The sequence below is a fragment of the Panicum virgatum genome, chromosome 5K (genome assembly GCF_016808335.1).
Source record: "Panicum virgatum strain AP13 chromosome 5K, P.virgatum_v5, whole genome shotgun sequence".
NCBI lineage: Eukaryota > Viridiplantae > Streptophyta > Magnoliopsida > Poales > Poaceae > Panicum > Panicum virgatum.
The window spans coordinates 7,425,476-7,444,653 of NC_053140.1; the positions used below are offsets into that span (position 1 = coordinate 7,425,476).

The 19,178-nt window shown below is 47.7% G+C and overlaps 3 protein-coding genes across 5 annotated transcripts; 2 read left to right on the plus strand and 1 right to left on the minus strand.

Annotated features, from left to right (window-relative positions):
• The first annotated feature begins 346 nt into the window (after positions 1–346).
• LOC120706023 (replication protein A 70 kDa DNA-binding subunit E-like) lies at positions 347–12,995 on the plus strand. The gene is made up of 9 exons (XM_039990584.1): positions 347–620; positions 752–1,028; positions 1,130–1,235; positions 1,325–1,455; positions 1,546–1,630; positions 1,732–1,861; positions 1,941–2,101; positions 2,232–2,463; positions 12,751–12,995. Exons 2-8 carry the CDS (start codon positions 761–763, stop codon positions 2,431–2,433), a joined length of 1,083 nt encoding a protein of 360 aa, XP_039846518.1. The 5' UTR covers positions 347–620; positions 752–760; the 3' UTR covers positions 2,434–2,463; positions 12,751–12,995.
• LOC120709637 lies at positions 5,680–7,148 on the minus strand. The gene is made up of 2 exons (XM_039995317.1): positions 6,359–7,148; positions 5,680–5,717 (listed from the first exon to the last, which is right to left on the minus strand). The coding sequence occupies exons 1-2, from the start codon at positions 7,146–7,148 to the stop codon at positions 5,680–5,682; spliced, it is 828 nt and encodes a 275-aa protein (XP_039851251.1).
• A 1,925-nt stretch (positions 12,996–14,920) lies between the features above and the next one.
• LOC120706025 (mitochondrial substrate carrier family protein B-like) lies at positions 14,921–18,893 on the plus strand. 3 transcript variants are annotated; one of them, XR_005688154.1, is made up of 7 exons: positions 14,921–15,347; positions 16,511–16,687; positions 16,780–16,920; positions 17,050–17,151; positions 17,227–17,297; positions 17,394–17,624; positions 18,258–18,893. XR_005688154.1 is itself a non-coding variant. In XM_039990588.1 (7 exons), the coding sequence occupies exons 1-7, from the start codon at positions 15,168–15,170 to the stop codon at positions 18,503–18,505; spliced, it is 987 nt and encodes a 328-aa protein (XP_039846522.1). In that variant the 5' UTR covers positions 14,944–15,167; the 3' UTR covers positions 18,506–18,893. The 3 variants fall into 3 exon arrangements, 1 of the variants encoding a protein (XP_039846522.1); XR_005688153.1 differs by having other exon boundaries at positions 17,394–18,005; positions 18,258–18,395; XM_039990588.1 differs by having other exon boundaries at positions 14,944–15,347; positions 17,394–17,461.
• The last annotated feature ends 285 nt before the right edge of the window (positions 18,894–19,178 follow it).

A 19,178-nucleotide genomic window follows, 5' to 3' on the forward strand; every position in this document is an offset into this window, starting at 1 on the left:
CTATCTTTCTCCACCCAGCTATTTTGAGTCTTCAACCACCTCATAATCTAGGGATCTAAGTAATCTATCTATACAATCTTGATTCCTATAATCTACAGCTAGTATTGATTTTGTGATTGTCCCAATCAAATAGACCCTAAACAGATTAGCTTTGAACCAAAATAACTTAGCTGCCCCTAATTAACTTTGCATGCACAATGATGACTCAAACACCCAAATTACGTGAACATCATGCGGCATTTTAGGAAACCGCCTCAATTAAGTGGAATTCTCAAGATTAATTTTTTAAATGGAGAGAGTAATAATATAGAAAGATTTATCGCTAGTTTTGGTGTCTACTGTGCGGTTGTCCACTTGCCCTGGCTGCAGGCTATAGCTCTAGCGACCTCTGTCGGTCTCCGTTCTGTGTTCTGCTGAAAAGCTTAGGGTTAGGGACGAAAACAAGCTTGAGCCGCCAGGCCAAAAATGGGTTCATCACAGGGTGGGTTCACCCCTTTGTCCCGTCTAACCCTCAGAAACCACGGGTGGATCAGAGTTCGGGTGCGCGTCTCCAGGATTTGGGTGGCCTCCCAAATACCGGCCAGAAGTTCGGCCTCGACAGCCTCCTGATCGACGACGAGGTGTGATTCAATCCATTCCCCTCCTGAACTTCCGTAGTCCATCCAAACTATTGTTGAATGAATTAGCATTTCTCTTATGAATCTCGGCACACTTATTTTTTCTTTCCATTCTTTCCCCTGGTGTTTTCTAGGGTGTAACTATGCAAGCGCGTGCACCCCCCAGCTACATGAAGCGATTCCAACGCCAGCTTGTTGAAGGGAAGGTCTACGCCTTGTCGAATTTTATGGTATGGACAAAAATGAAGTGCTATATGGCCTGCAGGAATGGCTTAATGATTTACATGGGAGGACAGACAGTGGTGGATGAGATAAGCGACGGCACCGATTCTTCGATACCTCTCCATAGCTTCGAGTTTGTTGATTTTGGCAATGTTCCTTCTAGGAACAGAGACAATAGCTTGTTTACAGGTAGATGTTTTGGGGAACTGATTTTACATTTGCAATTAGTCTTTGCTTCACGGTTCATACACACGTCTGAACTTGCCCTTTTGGTTGCTTGTTTTTGGCAGATGTCATTGGCCAGATTGTATCCATTGAAGAAGAGGGGCAGGCTTGGAAGTCGGGGGAGGCTTCTCGTAACATTTCCTTTCGCAACCTACATTTGCGTGATTTGAGGTGATATAGGGCACTAGCCTTCCTTCCAATCATCATTCTATTTTTGTGGCACCACCTTAATTAGTTAATTTATGTATTACCATTTTCAGGGGAAGGCCAATGCTTGTTACGCTGTACGGGGATCTCGGTCGCAATTTTGATGCAGAGAAGGTTGTCAAGCAAGGCCGAGAAGTCTCAATTGTTGCTGTTTTTGCAGGGATGCTTGTTCAACTATACAATGGTCTGAACTACACTCTGCTATATGCTCAACCAAATTATTGTGTCCTCCTTTCCTTCTTTTCCAGATCTCATCTCACTACCATGCATTTAGGGATAGGATTTACAGTTCGCTCAACATCGGCTTCAAAGTACTACCTGGATTTGGATATACTGGAGGTGCAAGAGCTCCGCACAAGGTGTGGTCCGAGTTAACTCAAATGATTTATACCTGACGAGAAATACGGATGAAGGTTACATATAACACTAGTTCAGCGCTAACTATTATATGTGCATGTAGTTTGGCTGATCGACACAAACCAATCGATTGCCTTCCATGTCAGCTACAAAACCTTATAAATCCAACTGAGCTAGTTGATAGCAGGCGAACAATCGAACAGCTGAAAAGCCTGAACCCACATGAATTACATGTAAGTTGGTGTCCTGTGATCAGATTCAAACCTTAGGTCTCTCTCAGTCTCTCACTGACATGTCCCTTTTTTATTATAGTCGAGGACCAAATTTTTGTGCATAGTCACCTTGAAAGGCATTAACTGCACCAAGGATTGGTGGTACGAGGGATGCTTCCACTGCAATTGGCCGATCAGTTGGGATGGAAGCAAACCCTTGTGCATCAAAGGTTGTCCCAATAACCAGTTGCCTGTTCCACTGTAAGAACCTTAAAGACCCTTGCCGCCATTCCCACATGGCTTCTCAAAGTCATAGTTTTATACACAGCACCTCATTGTTTTTTCTCCTCCTGAAAGTTATTTAACCATGCTGATGCTTTCGGTAATCAAGGTACAAGCTGGATGCAGTAATGCAAGATGCAACAGGTACTATGAATATCATGATCTTTGATAAGCCGGTGAAAAAGCTCGTCGGTGTCTCAGCAGAAGAGCTCGTTGAAGATACCGCAGGCGAACAAATTTCTGCTGTCATCAGTTCGCACCACCAGAGCCGCGCCCTCTTGGTTGGCCCCACAGAGGGGGATTCATGGTGATGGACGTCCTGAACGATGATGAGCTGCAGGTTAGTGTAGAGAGATAGCGAGAGGGGTAAACACCACACACCCATTGTGGGGGTGACCTTTCATATATATAGCCGAGACGGCTTGATGTACAAGTAAGAGTCAAGTAAACTTAGAGTACGAGACAAGTCAGACCTAGAGTACAAGACAAGTCAGCTATACATATCTCTAATACCCGCCCGCAGTCTGAGCGGGAGGATCCCGGACGCAAAGACTGGACCTAAAATCAGTAAATAACTGTACAGGCAAGCCTTTGGTCATAATATCCGCGAACTGGTGATACGACGGAACGCGTAGCACACGAACTTGTCCCAAAGCCACCTGGTCGCGGACGAAGTGAATATCGATCTTTATATGCTTCGTGCGCCGATGATGTACTGGATTTGCTGTCATGTATACAGCACTGACATTATCACAGTAGACAATCGTCGTCGAAGATAGAGGCGCATGAAGCTTCTGAAGAAGCTGCCGAAGCCAGCAGGTCTCAGCCACATCGTGTGCCACAACACGATACTCGGCCTCCGCACTCGAACGAGAGACAATAGTCTGTCGTTTGGAGGACCAAGACACCAGGTTGTCGCCGAGGAAGACACAGTAGCCCGAAGTAGATCGCCGAGAGTCTGGACAGCCTGCCCAGTCTGTATCTGAGTATGCAGTGAGGGAGGAAACGGGACCAGCACCGATGTGCAAGCCAGTAGATAGCGTACCCTTCACATATCGCAAGATTCGCTTGAGCAACGCCAGATGAGGCTCCCGTGGATCGTGCATGAAGAGGCACACCTGCTGAACAGCGTAGGCGAGGTCGGGGCGCGTTAGTGTCAGGTACTGAAGGGCACCAGCCAGACTCCGATACTGGGTGGCGTCGGCCACCGGAGCTCCATCTGTGGCCGACAGCTTGGCACGAGTGTCCACTGGTGTCAACGTGGAGTGACACTCGGCCATGCCGGCGCGCTGGAGGAGATCCGCCGCATACTGTCGCTGAGACAGAAAGAGGCCATCCGACGAGCGTGTGACCGAAATCCCGAGGAAGTGATGGAGATCCCCGAGATCGGTCATGGCGAATTCGGAGTGGAGTAGTCCTGTTAGCCGGCGAAGAAGATCCGTCGAGGACGCCGTCAAGATGATGTCGTCGACGTAGAGCAGCAAGTAAGCAGTGGCAGCACCCTCTTTGTAAACAAAGAGAGACGTATCCGTAGCCGAGGCTGCGAAGCCAAGGCCACAAATGTATGTGGCGAAACGCTGGTACCACGCCCGAGGTGCCCGCTTGAGCCCATATAAGGACTTCTGCAAAAAACAGAAATGATCAGGTGCAGTGGGGTCGACGAAGCCGGGCGGCTGCTGGCAGTAGACCGTCTCGTCCAGATGACCATGAAGAAAAGCATTCTTCACGTCCAGCTGGTGTATAGGCCAAGCGCGAGAAGCGGCGATGCTGAGGACGACCCGAATAGTGGCCGGTTTGACAACCGGACTGAACGTCTCATCGTAGTCGATGCCGTACTGCTATGAGAACCCGCGAACGACCCATCTTGCTTTATGGCGAGCAAGAGAGCCGTCGGAGTTGTACTTGTGCTTGAAGATCCATTTGCCGGAGACGACGTTGGCACCAGGTGGTCGAGGAACTAGGCGCCAGGTGCCATTGTCAATCAGCGCCTTGTACACGCCCTCCATCGCGGCACGCCAATTAGGATCGGCGAGGGCACTCCGGTAGTTAGCCGGAAGTGGAGAGGCGTGGATGGCAGAGTACGTCAGACGATCAGCAGGCCCTGGAAGGGAGCCAGTCTGCGCCCTTGTCACAACACGACGAGGTGGATCCGGGGGCGGGCGCGGAACAACCACCCGGGGCGAGGACTAGAGAGCCCGCACCTGAGGGATCAGGGACGGTGAGGTAGTCGTGGACGATCGTCGAGGCGGCAGCGGACCGTTGATGTGCGCTGGAGGCGGGCGACGATTGTAGACGAAACGGAACTCGCGTCCCGCAGGGTGCGGCTGGGGCACAGCCGCGGTCGGAGCAGGAGCCAGTGAACGACCGGCGGCCAGGGCCGGCGTAGGAGCGGGCGAAGGGGCCGGTCTAGGGACCGGCGGAGCCCCGCCAATGGCTGCCGCAGTCGGGAGAACAGGACCGCGCCAGAGAATGGCGGGGTCATCCTCCAGGGGGTCAACCAGATCCCGCCCAGCGACAGGAGCCTGGGAGGGCTCACTGGTCGCAGGAGGTGAGGGAGAGATGTGACGACGATCCCGCAGGAGAAAATCATGAGCCTCCGCAGACGACTTTGTAGCCGAAAACGAAAAATTAGTCTCATCAAAAATCACATGACGGGAGACGATCACGCGTCTGGTCGAGAGATCGAGGCAGCGGTAGCCCTTTTGGGAGGAGGGATAACCGATGAACACGCAAGCAGAAGAGCGTGGAGCCAGTTTGTGAGGTGTCGTGGCACTAAGGTTTGGGTAGCACAGGCAGCCAAAACTCGAAGAGAGGAATAGTCTGGCATAGAGCGATGCAGGAGATGATGTGGTATACCGTTACTGATGGATGAGGAGGGCCGCCTGTTGAGCAGGAAAACGGCGGTCGCCGGTGCCTCCATCCAGTAGGCAGGAGGCATAGAAGCATGAAACAAGAGGGTGCGCACCATGTTGTTGAGTGTGCACAACATCCGTTCAGCCTTGCCGTTCTGTGCGGAGGTATAGGGGCACGAGGCGGGAAGCAAGACACCGCGACTAGCAAGGAAGGTAGAAGTGGCGTTGTTGATGAACTCGGTGCCGTTGTCCGCCTGAAAACACTTGACAGGCAAGCTGAACTGGGTATGAGCATAAGCAACAAACTCAACAATATGCCTGTGGACCTCAGATTTATGCCGAAGAGGAAAAGCCCAATAGTAATGTGTGAAATCATCAACCATCACAAGATAGTACTTAAAACCTGAGATGCTAAGCACCGGTGATGTCCAGACATCGCAATGAACGAGTTCAAAGGGGGCAGAAGTGCTAGATGATGAACTAGTAAAGGGCAGACGCTTGTGTTTGCCGAGCTGGCAAGCATGACAAAGACCACGTGCTGCATTATTACATGAAATAGCTGAAATTTTATTAAGTTCACTAATGGCGGCTGGTGCAGGATGACCAAGACGTGAGTGCCACAGCGAGGACGAAGCAGAGGCGACATGACAGGCGGCTGCGGAGGAGCTGGCGTGGGCGGGTGGAATGGTGTAGAGATCCCCGCCACTATTGCAGCGAAGAATCACGGTCTTGGTCTTCAGATCCTTAATAGAGAAGCCAAAAGCGTCAAACTCAACGGAACAGTTATTATCGCGAGTAAGCTGTCGAACAGATAACAGGTTACGAACAAGATGCGGAGCGATAAGAACATTATTGAGTTGAAAAAGATAATCAGCTATAGGAATACTGGAAGTGCCACGACAAGAAATTGGTATGGAATTTCCATTGCCGACTGTGATGAAGGACGGCGAATGGGAAAGACGGGATAGAAGTATATCGTCATTGGAGGACATATGAGATGTCGCTCCAGTGTCGAGGAACCAAGGGCTGTTGCGCTGCTCCGCCATCTGATTGAGGGCGGCGATGAGACCCGCCTAGTCCCATGCGTCCATCATGGAAGGGCCTGGTGCAGGGTAGCCGGCGGGCGCTGGCGCATGAGTCGACACCTGCGGCGGCGCAAAGGCGGTGTGAGCCTGAGGGAAGTGCGCCATGGGAGGGCGCCACTGTTGCTGTGGGCCACAGGCCCATGGGTTGAAGCAGACCCATGGGCCGGCGGGCTGGGGTCCGCCGCGCGCTCCTCCTTGGGAACCCTGGCCCGTCTGCTGTTGCTGCTGCTTGCGGCCGCCGCCGCCACCACCACCACTGTTGCTGCTGCCGCCGTTGCCGCCTTTGCCCTTGCCCTTGCCTCTGCCGCCGTCGCCGCGGGGCTGCGAAGCAGGCGAGGACGTCGAGCGGCAGGACGCAGGGGTGCAGGCTGCCGTCGTGGAGGCAGTAAGGGCGGTGTTGGAGGCGACCTTGTTGTCGTTGGCGAGGCGAAGTTCCTTCAGGCGAAGCATGTTCACTGCCTCGGTGAAGGTCGGTAGTGGCCTCGTGTTGGCGATGATGTCGGCGGTGTTGGCGTGGCGTGGGTTGATGCCGTTCAGCAGGTTGAGCACCAGTTGGCGATCCAGGATGGGGTGGCCGACGTCGCGAAGAGCGTCGGCAGTCTGCTTCAGCTGCGAGGCGTAAGCCTCGATGGGAAGGTCGCCCTGAGACAAGGAGGTGAACTCCTGGTTCAGGATGTCGGCGCGCGGCTCCTGGTTCGCCTGGAACAGATCACGAATGGCCGTGCAGAGAGCACGGACGGTCTGATCTGGCGCCATGGCGAGGTCAAGAACCCCATCGGAGACGGAGCCGTACATCCAGCTGCGCACACAAGTGTCCGGCTGATTCCAGGTGGGATCAGTCGGACGTGACGTGATGGTGCCGTCGATGTGTCCTAGAAGGCCGAACTTGCCGCACATGGCGATGAAGAAGGCGTTCCACTTGTTGTAGTTTGGTAGCCAGAGGTCGAGCTCGATGGGGACGTGGGTCTTGACGTTGACGGAGGCGTACGGGTTGATGAAGACCGGGAGGACGGAGTCGGAGGAGCCGGGCGTCGTGCCGATGCCGGAGCTAGGGCTGGATGCCGACGAGGTGGACGAATCCGTCGACATGGCGCCAGATCAGATTGATCGGCGCTAGGGGCGGCGCGGCCAGGGAAGCGGCGCGGCGTAGGGGCAGCGCGGCCAGGGAGGCGGCACCTAGGGCGGCGCAGCCAGGGAGGCGGCGCGGCTGGGTGGGGTGGTGGCCGTGCGGGCTGGGTGGCGGCGCACGGGAATTAGGGTAGCGGAGGGGTTGGGAGCCAAGGAATTAGGGCCCGTGTAAGGATCACCGGGGTGTTCGACCCTAGAGGGGGAGGGGGTGAATAGGGTCGCTAATTGCTTTCTATCCTAGGGCTCAATCTATTTGCATAAGATAAACCTAACACGTTCTACACATACTAGTTATGACTAAAGTTTATCTATGCTACTCTCTACTTACCCCTAAAAGACTTGCAACCTAGGCAAACCTAATCAAACCAACTAGGAAAGTAAAGGTACACAAGATAGAGTAAGTGCGGAAACGTAATACGGTAAGTAAAGAGGTAAGTGCAAGAAGGATGCAAACTCCCGAGTAGACACGGTCATGTAACGTGGTTCGGCACAAACGCCTACGTCCACGGGACACCGAGACTCTTCCGATCACCGTCTTGCACTACGCCACCAAGGCGATGCCGGCAAGCAAAGGCAAGTGCCCACAAGACACGGAGTCTCGTGCACCGCCACCGTCTCTCTCGGTCACCCGGCCGAAATCCACTACGGAGCTTCTCCACCAAGGAGGGGGTCTCCCCTTCTCCCGCACAAAGTGTCGTTGCCACTCTACACCAAGCCGGAGGGTCACACAACGGATCACAAGGATTGCTTGCCGCGGCAAGACTTCTCTCAAGGGAGCTCTCGCAAGAACTAATCCATATTACAAGCACTAAGCACTCTCACCAGTGTGCTTAAGCCTATATGATGTACAATGAAGCTCTATGGTGGTTGGAGATGATCTTGAACTCTTGTATGCTTCCTTAGTCTCCAACACTCTCAAATGATCTGTGGGGTGGCATATATATATAGCCCACACACCCCAAACTAGCCGTTGGTAAAATGCTGACGAAATCCCTTAACGCCGGTTAAACCGACGCTCCAGTTTTGCCATCACCGGTTTTGTTACACCCCGAGTGTCTGCACAGTAATTAATTAGATGTCTGCACAGTAATTGTGTAGGTTTGCTATGCATCATGTGCTTGAATTACTTAAAAAGGATCTTTTTGTAATTATGATTTTATGCAAGGTCCTTTCTGCAGTTGTGTTGAATAGGTTGTGTAATTATAGCTTTAGTGGAGGGTGTTTTTGCAAAATTTCAGTGCATTTAATGCATGGCAGCCATTTTTGCTTTTGAGTCTAGAGTTGAAGTGAATTTGCTTTGAAAAAGACAAATTTCCTAGAATTCAAAATCCCTTCAATGATTTTAATTTTAGCTCTTGAATCTTTGGCCAAATAACTTTTTGCACAACATCAAAGTTGTAGATCTTGAAAAGTTGAACAACTTTCATGTTGGGCACTTTTTCATTTGAGCTTTAGTTTAAAAGTTATTGCTTGTTTACAGAGAGGTCCCTGAAATTTTTGGTAATTACAAATTGGCCCTTATCACCATCTCCCCCTCCCTGCTCTGCTTTCCGTCGCCGCCCACCGACGGCACCGACGCCGGCGCCGTGGAGAGGCTTCTCGGCCGCCTTTTTCCATCGCGCTGTCGCCCACGCGTCGCCCCAGAGCCTCCTCCATCGCTCCTTGGCTTCGCGCTGGCCCTTTCCCTCCCGTGCCACGCGCCCAGAACCTCCTCGCGGCCGCCACCGCGACGCCGCCGTGGCGAGCTCGCCGCAGAGCCCCAGGACCCCTTCCAGCGCGCGCACGAGCACCTCAAAGACCCCAGCGACCTATTCCTCTCCTTCTTTTGCTCTCTCCTCGCTCCCACGCCATAGAACGCCGCCGCCGCTCCACCCCGTACTCCGGCAAGTTTGACGCCGCCGCGGAGCCGCCTCACCGCCGCTCCTCCGCCCGCTCTGACCCCCTAGCTGGCACCGCCTCGCCCCCGCGCAGCTCGCCCACCCTTTCTTCCCGCCAATCCCTCACCGGAGTGCCGCCTCCGCCGTTCTCCTCCGCCGCCGACCGCCTGCTCGCGTCGCGCCGCCACCACCGGCCACCCCGACCTCGATTTCGGGCATCTACCGGTGCGCCGTGGTCCCCTGTAGCTCCCACGCCTTGTTCCCCTCGCCGCCGGCGCTCGCCGTCGCCGGTAAAGGCCGGTCAAACCCCGCCTCCTCTCTCTGACCAAGGCCAAGGACCGCGTGTTAGAATTTGGAAAAGCCCAGGGGGCTGTCTGCAAACCCCAAGACTCATGTGAATAGTGCACTAAGGACTTGTTGGTATTAGTTTGTTGCAAACTTTGAAATTCTAGATCAATTCGTAGAAAATTCGTAAAATAGAAAATCTTGATGTTTTGGAATCCTCTTGAAGAGCTCTATGCAGTAGAACCATAATATATTAGGCTTTAGTTGCAAGTTTTTGCTGTATAAATGGTTTTGTGTCACTAGGTAAATAAATACTAGATGTTTAGTCTTTTTCTTATCTAATTCTTGAAAGCTGGTCTTGCTCTGAAATTTTTGTGGTAGTTTACTCATGTTACACTAGCTTTGCTATAAAAATTTCATGATTAGTTCTCTTGTGTATCTATTTATTTGATTTAATCCTTGTTTAATAGACTTTATTTATGATAAATAGTTTCTGTTCTTGATAAATCCTGAATTTATTCCTGAGTGTTCATCTGAAGTATCTTGGCTTGTATAGGAAGTTTGAGCTTCAGTTCATGGCTAGAACAGAAGTTAAAATTGAATCTTGCTAAACTGATATCTGTTTTGTTTATTTTCTCAGAATTAATCCTTTGTAGATAAAATCATGATAAATTTTGAGCTTCTGATCTACTTTAGTTTGATCTGTATAATTCAAGCTTGTACTAGGTGTTGCCTGCATAAATGATTTATTGTGATTACATGGTTAAATGTTTTGGCATGATTTTTACAGGGTAGATTACTTTGTTCATTTTCTGTTTAGGGTAATTTTGGTAGAATTTATTACTATTTGTACTCTGAGTTGTTGATTTATTTACAAACCATGACTTAATTGTATAGGAAACCACCACCACTCATTTTATGAAGTTAGTTAACTTCTTTTGTGCTGTTGATCATGATGCCTTGTGTAGTTAAATTTGTTATTTAACTACTCTATAAACGTTTGCCCATGTGTGTTTATAATATTGTTCTTGCATTACATATAGATACGACTACTTTGTCAGACGGGACGTACGAGTTGATTTCGGAGTCTGACGGAGGTGATCTCGAAGCTCAAGTAAACACTGCGGAACTAACTGAAGCCCCGAACCAAAGTTCGGAAGAGCCTAGCGCTGAAATAGTTAGCAACTACCGAGAAGGCAAGCCCCGGACATAACCTATACTTCAAATTAATATCATTTACTGTATTACTTACTTGTGCATTTACAGTTCTTAGGATTTGAATTGAAACCCTAGATGCATGATCCTAGGAACCTATGTACTGAACACTAGACTTGAGTTCGACTACTTGCTAAGCTTATAGGATCGGTAAAAGTCGAGTGATTGCCTGTCACTCGCGAGCTTTATAGGAATTGCTTGTTTACTTTATGTTGTCAATATAAGGACGACGGACGGGGTTGTGCTCGATATCATGTCCTATGTGAGACCCCGTCTGTGTTGATGAACTTGCTAAGGTCGCGGTGTGTGGTAGTGCTGGTTAAGTTTTTGAAAGTACTAGTCACATGCCGTAAATATGGTACGCGGCAAGCCTAGTAGCCGATTGGACCGGGGAGTGGATATACCTCCCACTCTCTCTTAGGGATAGGTTTTATTTCATGTTGCGCAACAATACGACTTCTAGGGACAAGGTTCGGCCTTGGAGCCCTGTAGTCGGGGAGAGTGGCACTATCCACAAGCCGGAAAGAAAGGTCAACGGTTGTTTGGGAATGACCCGACGGTATTCCAGACGTGTGTGCTAGGTTATCCTTGCAAGGTTGAATTTCGATTCAGAATCGTCCGCCTCTCACGATGAAATGAGACTGCTTGATCTCTTTGCCACACAGAGTAATAAGAGCAACAATATTATGATCAATTTTGATGTTTGCTTAGAAGTTCCACCATGATTGGATAGTAGTTGCTTACATAGAATGGTTAATCTACTAGAAGCTTGAAAGCTAAAACTTGAAAGTAAGGACCTACTCTTTATTGCTTTTCAGCAAAAGAAAACCAGAGCCTTACAAAGCCTTGCATAGTCTAGCTAAGGTGGGCTACTTATACCCGTTGTCGGTTAAGTCTTGCTGAGTATTAGAATACTCAGTCTTGCTGTTGAAACTCTTTTTCAGGTATGAGTTTTGAGGATCAGATCGCTAGCTTAACCTATCCTTGCTCATTGCCTCCTGGCTGGTCCGTAGAGTGGGATACGTCTTCGGCCGGCAATGACTATGACGAGTGATACCATGCTTGGGCTAGCTTGGTATACTTTTGCGACGTGTTGTAGTCGTCGTGTTTCATCTTCCGCTGTTTAGACTCTGAACTTATAATCATAGCTTGTATAACTGTTTTACTTAAGTTGGCTTTGTAATAATGTTTTTAACTGGTTTGTAATCATTATTATGCCTGTGTTGTAAAATTGTGGTTGTAATATCTCTGAACTCGCCTTCGTGCGAGGTATGCTTGTTCGATCCGAGAATCGGTGGTTGTATCGGGACGTTACCCGACAGACCAAAAATTGTTCCGTTTGAAGTGCGTTTAAGCTAATGTTGCCTTTATGGTGATGGCCTGCGCACTTGAGCCGGGATAATTTAGGCGGTTCTGCCACAGGTTTAACCGGTGAGTGTATTTTCCCAGCAACTAGCCGTTACAATCTTCTAACGGCTATTTGATCAATCGACCGACGCTCTCAAAATTAACGTCGGTTTAACCGGTGAGTGCAAGCTCAGAAACCCCCCGAAAAATGGAGTCTCTGGACAACTGCACCGACGCTCACTTTTTCTTTATCGTCGGTTTAACCGGTGCCTCTGGGTCAGTCTTCACTTCAAGTCATTGCACCGACGAGTTGTCTTCAGGCATCATCGGTTCATCCGGCGCAAAACCCTAGTCTCAGCTTTCTGGGTCCATTGCACCGATGAATACAATTTGCCTAACGTCGGTTTAACCGGTGCCTAACGTCGGTTTAACCGGTGATAGCAAATTGTCTCTGTCTTGTTCGTTTTGACTTGAATTTCTTCACGGTCTCTTCAATTCTTGGAACCCCGTAGGGGCGGCCATTCGGGCCTAGCTACGCCTATCTTCTCTTTGTCATCACTTGAACCTAAAAGCCTGAAAATGTTCATCTTAACAATTATATTAGTCCAAGTGTTGTGTGTGTCATCAATCGCCAAAATATTATATTTAAATATGGCATGAGAGGCCATTTTCACTACAGCCCGGACTCTTGATACCATGTAGAGAGATAGCGAGAGGGGGAAACACCACACACCCATTGTGGGGGGTGACCTTTCGTATATATAGCCGAGACGGCTTGATGTACAAGAGTCAAGTAGACTTAGAGTACAAGACAAATCAACTATGCATATCTCTAATAGTTAGCAGTTCAGTTAAGATGGAATGAGAAGGTGGTGGTGAATCGTCACATGATGAGGTATCTTCTGCACCAGTATGCAGCTCTAGTCGACTCGTATAAAAGGATAGGAAGGTAGAATATCCTTTTTTTCCCCTTCTTTTCCTTTCGAAATGAAAGGACACAATGTGATATTTAGAAGAAAGTCGCATTTGATTTTCTGATAGTGGATTGCACTCAAGAAAAGAAAAATCTGAGTTTGCGGATCAAGTTGGTTTTTAATTCACCCACTGATGTTAGGAAAATATGGATATTAAAGAAGAGAGGGAGACAAAGGGACAGAAGACTGTCAGGCAATGGAGCTGAGCAGACAGATTCAGAATGACCCCTTTCTCCAGCAAAGTTTTCATCTCGGGGCCGTTTAGTTGGAAACGCAAAAATTTTTGCGTGTCACATCATCACTTTGACCAGATGTCGGGAGGGTTTTTCGAACACTAATTAAAAAACTAATTTCAGAACTCACTTGGAAATCACGAGACGAATCTTTTGAGGCATTTGACCGTATCACTAGCACATGTGGGTTACTGTAGCACTTATGGCTAATCATGCATTAATTAGGCTTAAAAGATTCGTCTCGTCGTGTACATCCAAACTGTGTAATTAGTTTTGTTATTTAATTACATTTAGTGCTTCATACATGTGTTTAAAGGGGAGGTGAAAATTTTTGGGTGAAAATTTTTGGTAACTAAACGGCCCCTCGGAAGTCAGAATACTAAGATGTGTACAAGGTCTAATAGTAATAAATAGACCATCAAATAGGTCTCTGCAGACTACCTTGTGTGAATTACACCAGCTTTACCTGTAAATATTCCTTCCAATACCTATCTGGACCCTAATGTAGCATATCTCAAGCAAACAGCACGGCTAGCCTGTCAGAAAACTGCAGAGCTGTAGCTGCATCAGTCCCTTTGTTTTTTTGAAAAGAAATCAGTCCCTTTGTTACATGGTTCAGTGTAATTCTCATCGACCGTGTTTGTTACATGAAAATCTTGCGACCAATCGCGTGTTACTGTGCCAAATTATCGTTAATCATCTCGTGCTAGTAGTCTGAGCTGAAGCATCTTTCTGGGAGAGGATATTTATGAGCAATTTTGAGTACGTTTGCAATCTCAGCCTCGTGGGCTTTTGGGCATCTGCTTTTCCTCTCTGTCTCTCTCTCTCTCTCGATCTCCCCTAAGAGGTGCCCGGCCCAAGTCGACGAACGGTTCCCCGGCCCAGCAGAGCTGTGCTTGTGTGGGGTGAAGCAAAAAATTCTGAGAATTTGGACGCTGCAGAATCATCGACTCCCCCTAAAAAAAAGCAGAATCATCGATGCATCGCATAGTTTTGTCAGGCTACTTTGGCGAATGCTAATCGCGTTGTCGCGTGCAGTTACGCTGCTAACCCTGAACCATTAGCACTGCTCAATCTCTCACTCTGTCGCTTCTAGCACTGACACTTCTCTTTTCTTTTCTTTTTTTTTTGCCCTCACAAGAATCTTTGCGGCAGTGAAGTAGCGAAGTGATGAGCATCCGAACTCTGGTTTTCCCGGAGAAACTAGGGGCGGCCTCCGGTTGGTCCATGGTTTCCTGCGCTACAAGCAGTCCACATTTTTGCATTGGACCTGGACAACTCGTTATATGCATGATATCATACCACGAGTCCATGACGCAGCAAATTGGAGAAAAATGAGCAAGCTGGACGATATATGCATATTTATATATTTTTAGCAACAATAAAAAAGAAGGGAAAATAAAAAAAAATCAAAAGCTGGGTCTCCTTCCAGCGATACAGCTCATGCTGCTCTAGGGTGCAGGAGCAGGATAAACTCAAAACATTTGGTGAGAAGGAAAAAAAATTTGGTGGCCAACCCGTGACCGATACTATGTCGGCAAGATTTGCTTGTATTTTGTTGGTGTTCGATGTGGCTGAACGAAATTGCGCGGCAGATCCAAGAGGCACAAATCAAATGCACAATTCTGAAAGGTTTGCGAATCTAATTTTTGAAATTTCACAGTCAAATGCGGTTTCAACTTAGGAAACTCTGATGCGCTCGCCCAATTCAAAATAAAAATCTGAAATGCTGAAATGCAGGCGCTACTGTATTAATTTCCAACCAAAATCTCTGGCGGAATTCATACAAGGATTCGAAATTCGAGCCGGGTTTGAGCCGGGTCCTAGATTCTTTATTTCAAACAAAAAACCTAGAAGAAAGGACAAAGGGGGGCGGAGCAGGGTGGGGAGAGAACAGAGAGAGAAACGTGAGGAGGTGGAGGCTCAACGCGCCCACCCTCACAGCTTCGAATTCCGCTCCCCTCCTCTCCTCGGGCCTCGGCGCCGCAACCCGCGCGGCGCGTTCACACCGGCGAACCCTAGCCCCCCGCCCCCCGCTATCCGGAGGGGATGCAGACGGAGGCGCGCGTGGGCGTCGTCGTCGACGGCGGCGGCGGCCGCGCCGCGGTCGCCCGGCGCCAGGAGCAGCGTCACATCGGCACGGCGGCGCACCTCGCCGCCGGAGGCTTCGCCGGCGCCGTCAGCAAGACGTGCACCGCCCCGCTCGCGCGGCTCACCATCCTCTTCCAGGTAAACTTTTTTTTTTTTTGCCTCTCTGGTAATATATAGAAACAGATTTTGACGTTTTTATTCTGAACGGTGGTGGTACGGATTGGAATCGACGAGCGGCGGATGGATGGAGCAGAAGAAAGAGGCGATTTTTCTTCTTCTGTCTCCTCTGAGGGGGATTAGGCACGGATGTTATGTTATGCTCTATCCATGTTTTGAGGTCTAACTGATTGGTGGACAGTAGCAGCCACACGGAGCTAATTAAGAAAGATATGTAGTATGCTTGGTTTCTTTTAGTTGATTCGGTAGTGCTTTGATGGTTGTTGAGGAGGGGATTCTGTCCATAATAAAGCGATCCCCCTTTTTGTGTGGCCTTGGATTCATTATCGGTGGGCGAAAGCAATACCATCAGTTGTTTTGAGATGCTGTGTGCTCTAAAAAGGAATGAAATATTAACATATCTGATGTAAGACTGACGGGATGCCTGCTGTTCCCTTTCACTTCATGATTCTTGAAAGGAATCGGATGAATAATAAGACATGGGATCATTTTCTGTTTGTAGTTGTTAGTTTGTCCATGTGCAGTTGTTTTATCATTAATTTGTATTTGTTACTGGATATAGCTTCTTGAGAAAAGGTACAAATGATTGCGGATTAAAATGTTTGTTAAAATGGATTTTCATCTCAAACTAGAATTAGAAGGCTGTATCAGAATCTGGATGGTTAGGCGGCTCTTGGAATTGAAATGCCTTTTGTTTATGCATGTATAAGGCTATCGGCATTTTGGAACATTGCATTTTGCGCCGTTATAGGATTTCTGGTTTGTAGGGACTGATAGTTAAGAACTGTCATGAATGGAAGCTAAAAGAAACATTAGGTTTCTTGTGCTAGTAGGCACTGGACACAGTATAAATGTGGCCAACTGCACATCAATAACATCGCGTCGTATCATTTGCAGTTTTGCATTTACTGCTCTTTGCATAATCGTGGTACATCCTGATGCTTAGTACTAGTGTCCTGAACTCTTGCTTTGTGGTTGAAAATATTTAACTCTTGTCGCTGTTACTAGTTAATTCTCTGTACTGTACATGGTCTAATCTTGGATTGATCTGTAAGAATGAGTCAACACCGTTTTTGACCTTAAGATTTCTTATTATACGAGCTTGTGACACACTGATTCGACAGGTGGCAGGTATGCACGCAGATGCTGCAGCTCTAAGGAAGTATAGCATATGGCATGAGGCTTCACGAATTGTTCGAGAAGAAGGGTTTCGAGCCTTTTGGAAAGGAAATCTAGTGACAATTGTACATCGCTTACCTTATTCCGCCATCAGCTTCTATTCATATGACCGCTACAAAATTGTAAGCACCAAGATTCTTGAGCTTTAACACTGCACAGTGAGCTTTGTCATTCAATATTATTTTAGTGAGCTGATTTGAAATAAGCATTTCAGCTTCTCCAAATGGTCCCAGGCTTGGATAGAGAATCAAACAATGTTGGTGTTGTACGTTTGCTTGGTGGCGGGTTGGCGGGAATAACAGCCGCATCTGCAACCTACCCGTTGGATGTTGTCCGTACTCGTTTGGCAACACAGGTAACATTGTTATTCTGTTCCTGAATAAAACATAAGAAGTGGTCAATTTTGTATCCTCCAAATCAGCATTTGCATGGTTGCTTTATGGACAAAAGCTTTATGTTATTCTTTTTGTCACAATTTCTGCAGAAAACAACTAGGTATTACAAGGGCATCTTCCATGCGATGTCTACAATTTGTAGAGATGAGGGTGTCAAAGGATTGTACAAAGGCCTTGGGGCCACGTTACTGGTCGGTACATGAACCTTTTACTGAAATATGTTATTTTTAAGCTGGGTTGCCAGTAATTTTTAGGAATTATTACAGGGAGTTGGACCTAGTATAGCAATCAGCTTTTCTGTTTATGAATCACTGAGGTCTCACTGGAAAATGGAAAGGTGCTGATCATTACTACTCTTTATTTAATATTATAACAACCACTTGAATTTGTTGTTCAAAATTCTCACTGATGGTTATGAACATCTGTGCATCAGGCCCCACGACTCTACCGCGGTTGTTAGCTTGTTTTCTGGAAGCCTATCTGGCATTGCATCATCGACAGGTAAGTCTATCTGTCCGAACATCAACATCAACATCAACAAAGCCTTTTAATCCCAAGCAAGTTGGGGTAGGCTAGAGTTGAAACCCAACAAAGACCATTATTCATGGTTGTGGCACGTGAATCGCGGCTTTCCAAGCACTCCTATCCAAGGACAAATCTCTAGGTATACTACAGTCTTTCAAGTCTCTTCTAATTGTTTCTTCCCATGTCAACTTCGGCCGGCCCCTGCCTCTCCTCATATTACCGTCGTGCTTTAGGATACCACTATGCACTGGTGCCTCTGGCGGTCTCCGTTGGACATGTCCAAACCATCTCAGCCGGTGTTGGATAAGCTTTTCTTCAATTGGTGCTATCCCTAGCCTATCCCGTATATCATCATTTCGAACTCGATCCATCCTTGTATGCCCACAAATCTAACGCAACATGCGCATTTCTGCAACACTTAATTGTTGGACGTGCCGCCTTTTTGTAGGCCAACATTCCGCACCATACAACATTGCCGGTCTAATCGCCGTTCTATAAAACTTGCCTTTTAACTTTTGAGGTACCTTCTTGTCACAAAGGACGCCAGATGCTTGGCGTCATTTCATCCATCCCGCTTTGATTCTATGACTAACATCCTCATCAATATCTCCATCTCTCTGTAGCATCGATCCCATCTATCTGTCCGAAATTCTCCCTTAATTGTTGATTTTTCTTGACTAAGTAAATGCATTTGCAGTATTTATTATTTGCTCAATAAGAATGAACTCTTCTTGAAGAGCTAGCTTTATTTATGTCACATTCATTATTTCAGCCACATTTCCTCTTGATCTTGTAAAACGGCGGATGCAACTACAAGGAGCAGCTGGGACAGCTCCTGGCCATAAATCCACAATTACTGGAACTGTTCGTGACATTTTGCAGAAGGAAGGCCCTCGTGGCTTTTATAGAGGGATCGCCCCTGAGTACCTCAAGGTTGTTCCCAGTGTTGGCATTGCCTTTATGACATACGAGACACTGAAGAGCTTGCTCTCCAGCATGGACGCAGATGACGAGAGCTGAGGTTTTCCATTTTACAGAGAGGTTAAACTTCAGGGAGATTTTAGCCATAGGTCACTGTCAGAACTCAGAAGCTAAGTGCATCAGAGTGGTTACATGGCCGGCAGTGTGGCAGTTTTGTAGTTCTTGGTAGGATAAAGCTTGCCTGACACATGTACAAATAAACCGTCAGTCTTATGTTGTACCATAGGCTAAGAAGAGCAAATGAGCACTTCATCTTTTGCGTTCATCGGAGCATTGTGCTCCAGTTTTGTGTCATGAAATGTAATGCCCTCGCAAGGAGAAAAAGAGAGGCGATAGTCAATGATTTTACAGATTCTATTTTTTCTTTTGCAGCAAATGTGTGATGTATGCATGACTTCACTCAGAGAATGTTTTATATTTGCCCTCAGTAGCAAAATGTTTCAACATGTTACGGTAATCTTCTAGGAAATGTAATTCTGCATGAATATTTCACATAAATAAATGAGATTTCCTTCTGGAATTGAAAATCGAAACATTTTGCAGTACATATATGGTGATGGATGATATTTCTACAGTAGTGTATCATCAATTTATTTAGAACTCATGGTCTTATTTAAAGCTGATACATGATAACATAATGTTGATAAACTATTCTCATGCAAGATTCGTCTACCTAGTCCAGGTTGTTGATGGTTGGGGAGAAGGGCCGGCC

Excerpts from the sequence above, each read along its gene's own strand:
- LOC120709637 (XM_039995317.1), bottom strand. The coding sequence starts at position 7,148 with ATGTCGACGGATTCGTCCACCTCGTCGGCATCCAGCCCTAGCTCCGGC. Across the intron at positions 5,718-6,358 it reads CCGCGGCGACGGCGGCAGAG|GATCTGAAGACCAAGACCGT; the intron begins GCAAGGGCAAGG and ends TTCTCTATTAAG.
- LOC120706023 (XM_039990584.1), top strand. The coding sequence starts at position 761 with ATGCAAGCGCGTGCACCCCCCAGCTACATGAAGCGATTCCAACGCCAG. Across the intron at positions 1,631-1,731 it reads GTGCAAGAGCTCCGCACAAG|TTTGGCTGATCGACACAAAC; the intron begins GTGTGGTCCGAG and ends ATGTGCATGTAG. Across the intron at positions 1,862-1,940 it reads TGAACCCACATGAATTACAT|TCGAGGACCAAATTTTTGTG; the intron begins GTAAGTTGGTGT and ends TTTTTATTATAG.
- LOC120706025 (XM_039990588.1), top strand. The coding sequence starts at position 15,168 with ATGCAGACGGAGGCGCGCGTGGGCGTCGTCGTCGACGGCGGCGGCGGC. Across the intron at positions 16,921-17,049 it reads GTACTCGTTTGGCAACACAG|AAAACAACTAGGTATTACAA; the intron begins GTAACATTGTTA and ends CAATTTCTGCAG. Across the intron at positions 17,152-17,226 it reads GCCTTGGGGCCACGTTACTG|GGAGTTGGACCTAGTATAGC; the intron begins GTCGGTACATGA and ends GAATTATTACAG.